This window comes from Lagopus muta, chromosome 32 (assembly GCF_023343835.1).
Source record: "Lagopus muta isolate bLagMut1 chromosome 32, bLagMut1 primary, whole genome shotgun sequence".
Classification (NCBI taxonomy): Eukaryota; Metazoa; Chordata; class Aves; order Galliformes; family Phasianidae; genus Lagopus; species Lagopus muta.
In genome coordinates this window covers 525376-540380 of record NC_064464.1, presented here as the reverse complement: position 1 = coordinate 540380, position 15005 = coordinate 525376, and the positions used below count along the sequence as shown (strand labels likewise).

Here is a 15005-nt window from a genome sequence, read left to right as displayed (position 1 = left end):
CCCAGATATTCCTGGTTCTCTCCTTAAATCAGGGGATTTCTACCATAAAACCCTGTTTTTCCCATTCAATCTGGGATTTTTCCCCTTAAATATGGCTTTTTCTGCCTGAAATCCCTGTTTTTTTCATCAAATCTAGGGTTTTTCACCTTAAATATGGCTTTTTCTGCTAGAAATCCCTGCTTTTCCATTAAAACTGGGGTTTTTCCATGAAATATGGCTTTTTCTGCCAGAAATCCCTGTTTTTCCCTTAAATCACGGGTTTTTCTGCTACAAATGCTTTTTTTTTCCTACAATCTGAATTTTTGCTCTTCCTGATTCTTTTGATCTTCCTGATCAGGAGGAGGAGGTTGATGAGGCCTTCCACAAACAGTTGGAAGCAGCGTCACGATCCCAGGCGCTGGTGCTTATGGGGGACTTCAATCATCCAGATATTTGCTGGAAAAGCAATGTGGCCAGGCATGCGCGGTCCAGACGGTTCCTGCAATGTGTTGAAGACAACTTCCTGATGCAGGTGGTTGAGGAATCGACGAGGAGAGGGGTACTGCTGGACCTTATTCTCACTAATAGAGAAGGGCTTGTCAGGGAAGTAAAGGTCGGGGGCAGCTTGGGTTGTAGTGACCACGAGATGGTGGAGTTCAAGATCCTGAGTGGAAGAAGTAAAGCAAAAAGTAGGATTGCTATCCTGGACTTTAGGAGAGCCAACTTGGATCTCTTTCGGGGCCTACTTGGAGCTGTCTCATGGGCTAGGGTGTTGGAAGGCAAGGGGGCCTGTGAGAGCTGGTCAGCATTTAAGCAGCTCTTCTTCCAAGCTCAGGATCGGTGCGTCCCTGTGAGGAAGAAATCGGGAAAGGGTGGCAGGAGACCTGTGTGGATGAGCAAGGAGCTCGTGCACAAACTCAAAGGAAAGAAGAAGGCCCACGAAATGTGGAAAAAGGGTCTGACTACTTGGGAAGAATACAGGAATGTCGTCAGGGTCTGCAGGGATGCGACAAGGAAGGCTAAAGCCCGCCTGGAATTAAATCTGGCAAAGGGGATAAAGGATAATAAAAAAGGTTTTTTCAAGTACATTAACAGTAAAAGGAAGACTAGGGAGAATGTGGCTCCCCTGCTAAGTGACGGGGGTGTTCTGGTAACGGGGGATGCTGAGAAGGCGGAGATACTGAATGCCTTCTTTGCTTCTGTCTTCAGTGGAAAAGCTCCCCCTCGGGAATCTGAGACCCTGGAGATCAGTGAGAGGATCTGGGGAATGGAAGACCCCCCTTCTGTCAGGGAAGAGGTGGTCCGGGAGCGCCTAGGCAACATCAATGTTCAGAAATCCATGGGACCCGATGGGATTCATCCACGGGTGCTGAAGGAGCTGGCAGAGGTGATTGCTGAACCGCTTTCGGTCATCTTTGAGAAGTCTTGGAAGACGGGGAAGGTGCCTGAAGACTGGAAGATAGCCAACGTCACCCCGGTCTTCAAAAAAGGCAAGAAGGAAGACCCAGGCAATTATAGGCCAGTCAGCCTCACCTCTGTCCCTGGAAAGGTGATGGAACAGCTTGTACTGGATGTCATCTCCAGACAACTGGAAGAAGAGGAGGTTATCAGGAGTAGTCAGCACGGGTTCACAAGGGGGAGGTCGTGCTTGACCAACCTGGTAGCCTTCTATGATGTTGTCTCTGGCTGGGTGGATAGGGGGAGAGCAGTGGATGTAGTCTACCTTGATTTCAGCAAGGCATTTGATACTGTCCCCCATGACGTCCTTATAACAAAGCTGAGGAAGTGTGGGATAGATGAGTGGACAGTGAGGTGGGTTGAGAACTGGCTGACTGGCAGAGCACAGAGGGTCGTTGTTGGTGATGCAGAGTCCGGTTGGAGGCCTGTAACCAGCGGTGTTCCTCAGGGGTCTGTGCTGGGTCCGGTCTTGTTCAACATCTTCATCAATGACCTTGATGAGGGGATAATGGCCACCCTCAGCAAGTTTGCCGATGATACGAAGTTGGGAGGATTGGCTGAAGGCCGTGCTGCCATTCAGCAAGACCTGGACAGGCTGAGAGCTGGGCAGAAAAAACCTGGATGAGGTTTAACAACAGCAAGTGTAGAGTCCTGCATCTGGGGAGGAATGATAGCATGCACCACTACAGGTTGGGGGATGAGCTGCTGGAGGGGAGCTCTGCGGAAAGGGACCTGGGTGTCCTGGTGGACGACAGGTCGGCCATGAGCCAGCAGTGTGCCCTTGTGGCCAAGACCATTCAAGTACATCCCACACCATTACAGAACATCCCAGCACCATCCCAGCACCTTCCCACACCCTCCCACACCATCCCAGCCCCATACAAGCACCAGCCCAGCACATCCCAGCACCAGCCCACCGCATCCCAGCATATCCTAAAACCATCCCACACCTTCCCAGAACATCCCAGCAGATCCCAGCACGTCCCAGCAGATCACAGCAAATCCCAGCGTCATCCCACACCATCCCTGAACAACCCAGCACCATCCCAGCACCATCCCAGCTCATCCCAGCACAACCCAGAAATCCCATACTATTCCACACCATCACAGCACCTTCCCAGCACCATCCCAGCTGCATCCCACAATATCCCAGTACATTGCAGCACCATCCCACAACATGCCAGCCCGTCCCAGCCCCATCCCAGCACAATCCCACACCATCCCAGCACATTCCAGCAACATTCAAGCACATCTCAGCACATCCCACACCATTACAGAACATACCATCACATCCCAGCACATCCCAGCACCATTCCAGCCTCATCCTTGCACATTCCCACACCATCCCAGCACATTCCAGCACATAACAGCACCACTCGACAACATCCCAGCAAATCCCAGCCACATCAAACACAATCCCTGCACAACCCAGCACCATCCCAGCTGCATCCCACACCATCCCAGTACATTGCAGCACCATCCCACAACATGCCAGCCTGTCCCAGCCCCATCCCAGCACAACCCAGCACGTTCCACACAATTCCATACCATCCCAGCACGTCCCAGCCCCATACCAGCACCATCCCAGCACATCCCAGCACCAGCCCACTGCATCCCAACATATCCCAGAACCATCCCACACCTTCCCAGAACGATCCCAGAACATCCCAGCACCATCCCACCTGCATCCAACACCATCACAGCACATCCCAGAACGATCCCACAACATCCCAGACCGTCTCAGGCCCTTCCCAGTGCAACCCAGCACGTCCCACACCATCCCAGCACATCCAAAGACATTCCCACACCATCCAAGCACATGCCAGAACATCCCAGTTCCATGTAGGCACATCCCAGTACATCCCAGCTCATCCCACACCATCCCACCCCCATCCCATCCCATCCCAGGCCAATCCTAGCACATCCCATCCCCATCCCAGCACATCGTGCACTATTCCATACCTTCCCTGCACATCCCAGCACATCCCAACACATCCCAGCACCTGTATCCCACCCATGTATCCATCTAGAAACTCAGCTTCCCCAGTCCTTCAGTGAACAGACACAAAGACACCCACCGTGCGCTGCCTTCTCCTCCACCATTTCCTTCAGGACATGGCAGAGCCTCTGCGGATATTCTCCAATTCTCCATGCCTCTCTCCGTCTCTCAGGACCTGAACACAAAGCACGAAAATACATTGCAGACAAACAAAGGACTGAACTGAACGGACTTTGGGTGAAGTCAATACAGACAACAGCCACCCCTGGGACGCCTGTGGGGCTCCAGCACGGCAGGCAGCCAAGGATTTTGGCCCGGCCTTCCCTGCAGGCACTTCTGCACCCAAAGGCTGAGGACAACTTTCCATCACACGCTGCCATCTACGCAGCTGCGGGGCAGAGTTATGCAAGTTGCAGAGCTGCCAGGTGGGCAGCTGGCTGGCGCTCAGCATCCCAGCACCATCTAAGCACCATTCCAACACATCCCACACCATGACAGAGCATCCCAGCACCATCTCAGCACCATTCCAGCACATCCCACACCATCACAGCACCATTCCAGCACATCCCACACCATGACAGAACATCCCAGCACCATCTCAGCACCATTCCAGCACATCCCACACCATCACAGAACATCCCAGCACCATCTCAGCACCATTCCAGCACATCCCACACCATGACAGAACATCCCAGCACCATCTCAGCACCATTCCAGCACATCCCACACCATCACAGAACATCCCAGCACCATCTCAGCACCATTCCAGCACATCCCACACAATCCCAGCACATTCCAGTACATCCCAGAACATCCCAGCACCATCCCAGCACATCCCAGAACCTTCCGACACCTTCCCAGCTCATTCCAGCACATCCCACCACATCCCAGCATCATCCCACGTCATCCCTGAACAACCCAGCACCACTCCAGCAAATTCCATCCCCATCCCAGCACATCCCAGCACCATTCCAGCACATCCCAGCACAACCCAGACATCCCATACTATCCCCAACCTTCCCAGCCCCATCCCAGCACAACCCAGCACGTCCCAGCAGATCACAGCAAATCCCAACATCATCCCACACCATCCCTGAACAACCCAGCACCATCCCAGCTGCATCTCACACCATCCCAGCACATCCCAGCACCATCCCAGTACAACCCAGACATCCCATACTATTCCACACCATCCCAGCACCATTCCAGCACCTCCCAGCCCCATCACACATCCTCCACGCCATCACAGCACAACCCAGCACCATCCCAGCTGCATCCCACACCATCCCAGCTGGATCCCACACCATCCCAGTACATTGCAGCACCATCCCACAACATGCCAGCCCGTCCCAGCCCCATCCCAGCACAACCCAGCACGTTCCACACAATTCCATATCAACCCAGCACCTCCCATGCCCCATCGCAGCACATCCCAGCACCAGCCCACTGCATCCCAGCATATCCAAGAACCATCCCAAACCTTCCCAGAACATCCCAGCTCATCCCAGCACCAGCCCAGCTCATCCCACTCCATTCCAGCACAACCCAGCACCATTCAAGCACATCCCAGCACATCCCACACCATTACAGAACATACCATCTCATCCCAGCACATACCAGCACCACTGCAGAACATACCATCACATCCCAGCACATCCCAGCACCACCCCACAACATCCCAGCAAGTCCAAGCGCAGTCCCAGCACTTCACAGCAAATCCCAGCATCATCCCACACCATCCCAGCACAACACAGACATCCCATACTATTCCTCACGATCCCAGCACCTCCCAGCCCCGCCACACACCATCCCATACCATCACAGAGCATCCCAGCACATCCCAGCACCATCCCATAACTCCCCAGCATGTCCAAGGATGATCCCAGCACATCTCATCCCAGCCGCTGCATCCCACAACATCCCACCACTTCGCAGCACAACCCAGCACCAGCCCACCACATCCCAGCCCCATCCCAGCACCATCGCAGCACAGCCAAGCACCAGCCCACCGCTTCACAGCAAATCCCAGAACCAACCCACAACTTCCCAGCACCATCCCAGCACATCCCAGCCTCATCGCAGTACCCTCCCAGCCCCATCCCAACACCTTCCCACACCATCCCAGCACAACCCAGGACCTTCCAACACCTTCCCAGCTCATTCCAGCACATCCCAGCCCCATCCCAGCATCATCCCACGTCATCCCTGCACAACCCAGCACCATCCCAGTACATTCCAGCACCATTGAAGCACATCCCAGCACAGCCCAGGTCCATCCCACCACCATCCCAGTACATCCCAGCATATTTCAGTGAATCCCAGCATCATCCCAGTGCATCCCAGCAACATCCCAGCCCCATCCCAGCACATCCAAGCCCCATCCCAGACCATCCCAGTACGCCCCAGCACATCCCACCACAATCCCATCACAATCCCATCACAATCCCACACCATCCCAGCACATCCCAAGACATTCCCACACCATCCAAGTGCATGCCAGAACATCCCAGTTCCATGACAGCACATCCCAGTATGTCCCAGCCCCATCCCATCCCATCCCAGCAACATCCCAGGCCAATCCTAGCACATCCCAGCACATCCGAGCCCCATCCCAGCACATCGTGCATTGGTCCATACCTTCCCAGCCCCATCCCAGCACCTGTATCCCACCCATGTATCCATCTAGAAGCTCAGCTTCCCCAGTCCTTCAGTGAACAGACACAAAGACACCCACCGTGCGCTGCCTTCTCCTCCACCATTTCCTTCAGGACATGGCAGAGCCTCTGCGGATATTCTCCAATTCTCCATGCCTCTCTCCGTCTCTCAGGACCTGAACACAAAGCACGAAAATACATTGCAGACAAACAAAGGACTGAACTGAATGGACTTTGGGTGAAGTCAATACAGACAACAGCCACCCCTGGGACGCCTGTAGGGCTACAGCACGGCAGGCAGCCAAGGATTTTGGCCCGGCCTTCCCTGCAGGCACTTCTGCACCCAAAGGCTGAGGACAACTTTCCATCACACGCTGCCATCTACGCAGCTGCGGAGCAGAGTTATGCAAGTTGCAGAGCTGCCAGGTGGGCAGCTGGCTGGCGCTCAGCATCCCAGCACCATCTCAGCACCATTCCAGCACATCCCACACCATGACAGAACATCCCAGCACCATCTCAGCACCATTCCAGCACATCCCACACCACGACAGAACATCCCAGCACAACCCAGCACACACCAGCACCATCCCACAACATCCCAGCATGTCCAAGGATGATCCGAGCACATCCCAGCCTCATCGCAGTACCATCCCAGCACAACCCAGAACCTTCTGACACCTTCCCAGCTCATTCCAGAACATCCCACCACATCCCAGCATCATCCCACGTCATCCCTGAACAACCCAACACCACTCCAGCAAATTCCATCCCCATCCCAGCACATCCCAGCACCATTCCAGCACATCCCAGCACAACCCAGACATCCCATACTATCCCCAACCTTCCCAGCCCCATCCCAGCACAACCCAGCACGTCCCAGCAGATCACAGCAAATCCCAACATCATCCCACACCATCCCTGAACAACCCAGCACCATCCCAGCACCATCTCACACCATCCCAGCACATCCAACCACCATCCCAGCACATCCAACCACCATCCCAGCACAACCCAGACATCCCGTACTATTCCACACAATCCCAGCACCATTCCAGCACCTCCCAGCCCCATCACACACCCTCCACGCCATCACAGCACAACCCAGCACCATCCCAGCTGCATCCCACACCATCCCAGTACATTGCAGCACCATCCCACAACATCCCAGCCTGTCCCAGCCCCATCCCATCCCCATCCCAGGACATCCCACCAAATCCCAGCACCAAAACTACATCATCGCAGCTCATCCCATCACATCTGAGCACCATTCCAGCACAACCCAGACATCCAATACTACTCAACACGATCCCAGCCCCATCCCAGCACCTCCCATCCGCATCACATATCATCCCACACCATCACAGAACATCCCAGTGCATCCCAGAAACATCCCAGCCCCATCCCAGTACGTCCCAGTACATCCCACCACCATCCCATCACAATCCCACACCATCCCAGCACATCCCAAGACATTCCCACACCATCCAAGCACATGCCAGAACATCCCAGTTCCATGCCAGCACATCCCAGCTCATCCCACACCATCCCAGCCCCATCCCATCCCATCCCATCCCATCCCATCCCATCCCAGCAACATCCCAGGCCAATCCTAGCACATCCCAGCACATCCCAGCCCCATCCCAGCACCTGTATCCCACCCATGTATCCATCTAGAAGCTCAGCTTCCCCAGTCCTTCAGTGAACAGACACAAAGACATCCACCGTGTGCTGCCTTCTCCTCCACCATTTCCTTCAGGACATGGCAGAGCCTCTGCGGATATTCTCCAATTCTCCATGCCTCCCTCCGTCTCTCAGGACCTGAACACAAAGCACGAAAATACATTGCAGACAAACAAAGGACTGAACTGAATGGACTTTGGGTGAAGTCAATACAGACAACAGCCACCCCTGGGACGCCTGCGGGGCTCCAGCACGGCAGGCAGCCAAGGATTTTGGCCCGGCCTTCCCTGCAGGCACTTCTGCACCCAAAGGCTGAGGACAACTTTCCATCACACGCTGCCATCTACGCAGCAGCGGAGCAGAGTTATGCAAGTTGCAGAGCTGCCAGGTGGGCAGCTGGCTGGCGCTCAGCATCCCAGCACCATCTCAGCACCATTCCAGCACATCCCACACCATGACAGAGCATCCCAGCACCATCTCAGCACCATTCAAGCACATCCCACACCATGGCAGAACAGCATCCCAGCACCATCTAAGCACCATTCCAGCACATCCCACACCATCTCAGCACCATTCCAGCACATCCCACACCATGACAGAACATCCCAGCACCATCTCAGCACCATTCCAGCACATCCCACACCATCACAGAACATCCCAGCACCATCTCAGCACCATTCCAGCACATCCCACACCATCACAGAACATCCCAGCACCATCTCAGCACCATTCCAGCACATCCCACACAATCCCAGCACATTCCAGCACATCCCAGCACATTCCCAGAACCATTCCAGCTCATCCCAGCACATCCCAGAACCTTCCGACACCTTCCCAGCTCATTCCAGCACATCCCACCACATCCCAGCATCATCCCACGTCAACCCTGAACACAGCACCACTCCAGCAAATTCCATCCCCATCCCAGCACATCCCAGCACCATTCCAGCACATCCCAGCACAACCCAGACATCCCATACTATCCCCAACCTTCCCAGCCCCATCCCAGCACAACCCAGCACGTCCCAGCAGATCACAGCAAATCCCAACATCATCCCACACCATCCCTGAACAACCCAGCACCATCCCAGTACAACCCAGACATCCCATACTATTCCACACCATCCCAGCACCATTCCAGCACCTCCCAGCCCCATCACACATCCTCCACGCCATCACAGCACAACCCAGCACCATCCCAGCTGCATCCCACACCATCCCACTACATTGCAGCACCATCCCACAACATGCCAGCCCGTCCCAGCCCCATCCCAGCACAACCCAGCACCAGCCCACTGCATCCCAGCATATCCTAGAACCATCCCAAACCTTACCAGAACATCCCAGCTCATCCCAGCACCATCCCAGCTCATCCCACTCCATCCCAGCACCATTCAAGCACATCCCAGCACATCCCACACCATTACAGAACATACCATCACATCCCAGCACATACCAGCACCACTGCAGAACATGCCAGCAACATCCCAGCACATCCCAGCACCACCCCACAACATCCCAGCAAGTCCAAGCACAGTCCCAGCACTTCACAGCAAATCCCAGCATCATCCCACACCATCCCAGCACAACACAGACATCCCATACTATTCCTCACGATCCCAGCACCTCCCAGCCCCGCCACACACCATCCCATACCATCACAGAACATCCCAGCACCATCCCATAACTCCCCAGCATGTCCAAGGATGATCCTAGCACACCCAGCACATCCCAGCCCCATCCCAGACCATCCCAGTACGCCCCAGCACATCCCACCACAATCCCATCACAATCCCATCACAATCCCACACCATCCCAGCACATCCCAAGACATTCCCACACCATCCAAGCACATGCCAGAACATCCCAGTTCCATGCAGGCACATCCCAGTATGTCCCAGCCCCATCCCATCCCATCCCAGCAACATCCCAGGCCAATCCTAGCACATCCCAGCACATCCGAGCCCCATCCCAGCACATCGTGCATTGGTCCATACCTTCCCAGCCCCATCCCAGCACCTGTATCCCACCCATGTATCCATCTAGAAACTCAGCTTCCCCAGTCCTTCAGTGAACAGACACAAAGACACCCACCGTGCGCTGCCTTCTCCTCCACCATTTCCTTCAGGACATGGCAGAGCCTCTGCGGATATTCTCCAATTCTCCATGCCTCTCTCCATGCCACTCTCCATGCCTCTATGACGGAGAGAGGCAGGACCTGAACACAAAGCACGAAAATACATTGCAGACAAACAAAGGACTGAACTGAATGGATTTTGGGTGAAGTCAATACAGACAACAGCCACCCCTGGGACGTCTGTGGGGCTCCAGCACGGCAGGCAGCCAAGGATTTTGGCCCGGCCTTCCCTGCAGGCACTTCTGCACCCTAAGGCTGAGGACAACTTTCCATCACACGCTGCCATCTACGCAGCTGCGGAGCAGAGTTATGCAAGTTGCAGAGCTGCCAGGTGGGCAGCTGGCTGGCGCTCAGCATCCCAGCACCATCTCAGCACCATTCCAGCACATCCCACACCATGACAGAACATCCCAGCACCATCTCAGCACACACCAGCACCATCCCACAACATCCCAGCATGTCCAAGGATGATCCCAGCACATCCCAGCACAACCCAGACATCCCATACTATTCCTCACTTTCCCAGCACCTCCCAGCCCCATCACACACCATCCCACACCATCCCAGAACATCCCAGCCTCATTGCACTACCATGCCAGCACATCCCAGCCCCATCCCATCACCTTCCCACACCATCCCAGCACAACCCAGAACCTTCCGACACCTTCCCAGCTCATTCCAGCATATCCCACCACATCCCAGCATCATCCCACGTCATCCCTGCACAACCCAGCACCATCCCAGTACATCTCAGCACTGTCCCAGTGCATCCCAGCAACATCCCAGCCCCATCCTAGCACATGCCAGCACATCCGAGCACATCATGTCCCAGCCCCATCCCACACCATCTCACGCCATCACAGAACATCCCAGTGCATCCCAGCACAACTGAGCCCCATCCCAGTACGTCCCAGTACATCCCACCACCATCCCAGCACATCCCAAGACATTCCCACACCATCCAAGCACACGCCAGAACATCCCTGTTCCATGACATCACATCCCAGCACATCCCAGCCCATCTGAGCACCATCCCAGCACAACCCAGACATCCCATACTATTCCACACCATCCCAGCACCATCCCAGCACCATTCTAGCACCTCCTAGCCCCATCACACACCCTCCTCACCATCCCAGCACATCCTAGCACCATGCAAGGACATCCCAGCCCGTCCCAGCCCCATCCCAGCACAACCCAGCACGTCCCACACAATTCCATACCATCCCAGCACGTCCCAGCAAATCCCAGCAAATCCCAGCCCCATCCTAGCCTCATCCCAGTATATTGCAGCACATCCCTGCCCATCCTAAAACCATCCCAGCACATCCCAGCCTCATCACAGCACATCCCTACCCATCCCAGAACCATCCCATCACATCTTATCCCAGCTGCTGCATCCCAGAACATCCCACCACTTCGCAGCACATTCCAGCACCATCCCACAACACCCCAGCCCATCCCAGCCCCTTCCCAGCACAACCCAGCACGTCCCACACAATTCAACACCATCCCAGCCCCATCCCAGCACATTCCCACACCATTCCAGGACATCCCAGCAAGTCCAAGCACCGTCCCAGCACATCCCACCAAATCCCAGCACCAAACCAGCATCATCCCAGCACATCTGAGTACCATCCCAGCACAACCCAGACATCCCAAACTATTCCTCACAATCCCAGCACCATCGCAGCACCATCCCAGCACATCACAGCCACATCACGTCCCAGCCCCATCCCACACCATCTCACGCCATGCCAGCACATCCCAGCACATCCCAGCCCCATCCCAGCACCAACTCAGCATATCCCAGCACACTCCAGCCCCATCCCAGAACATCCCAGTACGTCCCACCACATCCCAGCCCCATTCCATACCATCCAACCACCATCCCAGTACATCACACCCACATCACATCACATCCCAGCCCCATCCATGCACCTCCAAGCCCCATCCCAGCCACATCCCAGCACCAGCCCAGCACATCCCAGCACCATCCCAGTTCCAACCGAACAAATCCCAGTACGTCCCAGCACATGCCAGCACAACCCAGCAGCCGCAGCCACATACGAGCAGAGAGCGTGAGATGAAGGCTGGCGACTCACCTCTGGCATCCAGCCCAGGCTCAGCAACAGGACTCCGCTTCGGTGCTTCACCGAGAGGACCTGCAGGCACAGCTGTGATCAGACACAGGTGAGGACAGCTTCCGCTGCACCTTGGCGCCTGCTCTTTCTGCAGTGACCTGCGAGGATTGGCGGCAGGTCAGGGAAAGACATGGTCCAAACAGCAAACCAAAGAGTGGCAAGGGCTGCTTTCCCACTGAAATGGGACACTTCCCCACGGAAAGAAATACTCAGGACTGCTCTGTGTACAGAACAGGGCCTTCAAGGCACAAAGAGACTTGAAAGACCTTTGCAGGCTCTTAAGTGCCTGCATAAACTACGACAGCGCCAATTCTTCCTGCCTTCGAGGACCCTCACAACTTACCTCTGGTTTCCCCTGAGGCACAAAAGCAGCATCCACCCAATCCTCTGGATAAGGAGCATCAGCGCCCTCATCTAGAATCAAGAACAGGGGAGCCACGTTCCCATGGCACGTCGAGATCTCCTTTTCCCCTAGGGACTGGGGAAGGCTCAGGTAAAGCGATGGGAGACTCGGGCCGTGATCGCCAAGGCTGCAGAGCGGCCAGGGCGACCTGGAGCCTGGCACTGGGCAGCTTCCCAAATGCTCTCTGCAGGCCACGTGCAACGCGCCGCTGGGACCGCTCGCAAGGGCACACAGCCATCAGGGCTTTCGTACTGGGAAATCCCTGCTGCATCTCACACTAAAGCTTCTTCAGCCACATTTTCCCTTCAAGCCTCCTCACCCCACCCCCTCTCCCCTCCCCTCCCCTCCCTTCCATTTTCTCCTTCCTCTTGTCCTTCCCCTGCCCTCCCCACCCCCCTCTTTTCTCCCTTTCCCCTCCCCTTCCCCCTTGCCTTATGCCCAACTTTCCTCTCTTGCTCTTCACGGAATTCGTCTGGATTCTCCTGCCTTTTGCTGCTACTCTCGCCTGGCTTTCCTTTGCAATGCTGTGCGTTGCTCTCTCCGTATTTCTTGCCAGCCATTCTTCTCTTAGCTCTTATTCTTCACTTTTTACTTGGCTTTTTCTCGTTATCTTTTTTCCTTTTGTTTTTACAGACATCTGTACAACCACATTCTCCTATATCCTCCCCCAACCCCCTACATCCCTCCCCATAGCTCTCCCCAGCCCCTGGAGCCCCTCCACAAACCCCCCCAAGAGCCGCCCCAAAGAAGCCGTGTGCTGAGCTGCAGCCGTACATCTCAGTCTGGGGAGCTGGGAACTGGGGCCACAAGGACAGGAATGTTTCCCTATAGCACCGTGTCCCCACAGAACCCCCTCACCGCCCTCTATTGCCCCAAATCCCCCAGACCCACCCCTGCACCCCATATACCCCAATCCCCTGCCACAGCCCACTCCAGCCCCCTGTGCCTCCCTGCACCCCAACAGCCTTCTGCAGCCCCCCGCAGCCCTCCCCAGCTCCCCACAGCTTCCTCGCCCCCTCTATTGTCCCATCAGCCCCCTCTATCTCTCCCACAGCTCCCGGGAGCCCCATACCGATCCCACATCCACCCCATATCCTCAGCCCGTCCCATATATATCCCACTTCCCCACACCCCATCCTGTCTCCATCCACATCCCCACATCCCAGCCCCGCTCCCAGGCCCTCACCCCACACGGAGGTGGCTGATGGCCGCGCACGCTTCCTTCTCTGTCCCGGTGCCGCTCTCCGTCCATCGGCACCGCTGTCCTCAGCACCGTTCCCTTCGTGCCGCGGCTCCGTCTCGGTGCTGCCCGGAGCTCCGGCGCGCAGCGGCTGTGTGACCAGCACCGTCTGAGGGGAGAGCCGGCTGCCAACGGCCGTTCCCGCGCGCTGCGCCTCAGCCAATCGGAGCCGGCGGAGCTGCAGCTGGCCAATGAGAGGCACGAACGGGCCGGAACTGGCCCTGACCAATGAGTGGCCGGAGGCGGGACGGAGCTGCAGCTGGCCAATGAGAGGCACGAACGGGCCGGAACTGGCCCTGACCGATGAGAGTCCGGAGGCGGCGTGGAGCTGTGATGGTGGAGGGGCTCGCAGTGTTTTTGTGGCAGAAAATCCCAGATTTCAAGGGAACGCCTGGGATTGCTGGCAGAAAACCCTTTAATCCCGGTTTTTCCCCCAAAATCTGGGGTTTTCTACCAGAAGTCCCTGTTTTTCACCTTTAATGTGGCTTTTTCTCCCAGAAGTCCTGGTCTTTCCCCAAAAATGTGAGGTTTTCTCCCAGAAATCCCTGTTTTCCCCTTCAATCTGGGGTTTTCTCCTAGAAATCTTTGTTTTTCCCCTTAAATCAAAGGTTTTCTCCCAGAAATCCCTGTTTTTCCCATTACATGTATCTTTTTGTCCCAGAAATCCCTGTTTTTTCCCCTTACATCTGGGATTTTTTCCCATTAATCCCTGTTTTTCCCATTACATGTATCTTTTTGTCCCAGAAATCCCTGTTTTTCCCATTAAATCTGGGATTTTCTCCCATTAATCCCTGGTTTTCCCATTAAATGTGGCTTTTTCTCCCAGAAAACTTTGTTTTTCCCATTAAAGCTGGGATTTTCTCCCATTAATCCCTTTTTTCCCCCTTAAATCTGGGGTTTCCTCCCAGAAATCCCTGTTTTTCCCCTTCAATGTCCCTTTTTTCCCATGACAGCGTCCCTGCTCCAGTGCCACCCTTATTGTAACAGACTTCTGCCATCCGTCCCATCTCAACTCTCTCACTCTTTGCCCTTCTTTCTCGCAGCCCCCCTCCAGACACCAAAGGCCAGAAGAAGAACAGGGCAGCACACCCAAAAACAAAAAAACACAGAACCATGGCAGTGTCCATCTCTACTGGTGATGTTTTTTATTGACCACAACCCGAGTTGGAGTTGGAGTTGGGTGGCCCTTGGAGCACTGCCTGCTGATGCTGCTCCTCTCAGTCATTCAGCTGCAGCTTCTGCATCATCTCCACCAGGCTGTTCATGGCGGAGGACTGGAAAGAAACAGAGTGAGTGTAGGAACAGGACAGA

The 15005-nt window shown here is 55.4% G+C and overlaps 1 protein-coding gene across 14 annotated transcripts; it reads right to left on the bottom strand.

Annotated features, from left to right (window-relative positions):
• Positions 1-318: 318 nt before the first annotated feature.
• On the bottom strand, positions 319-13821 carry LOC125686147 (uncharacterized). Of its 14 annotated transcripts, XM_048929863.1 has the most exons (8): positions 13641-13821; positions 12395-12465; positions 12013-12072; positions 6171-6266; positions 3516-3611; positions 1637-2039; positions 1513-1567; positions 319-1431 (listed from the first exon to the last, which is right to left on the bottom strand). In XM_048929863.1, exons 5-8 carry the CDS (start codon positions 3587-3589, stop codon positions 1292-1294), a joined length of 672 nt encoding a protein of 223 aa, XP_048785820.1. In that variant the 5' UTR covers positions 3590-3611; positions 6171-6266; positions 12013-12072; positions 12395-12465; positions 13641-13821; the 3' UTR covers positions 319-1291. The 14 variants fall into 14 exon arrangements, 13 of the variants coding, with proteins under 13 accessions (XP_048785820.1, XP_048785819.1, XP_048785817.1 ...); XM_048929862.1 differs by having other exon boundaries at positions 1513-2039; XM_048929860.1 differs by having other exon boundaries at positions 319-1567.
• Between the last annotated feature and the right edge of the window lie 1184 nt (positions 13822-15005).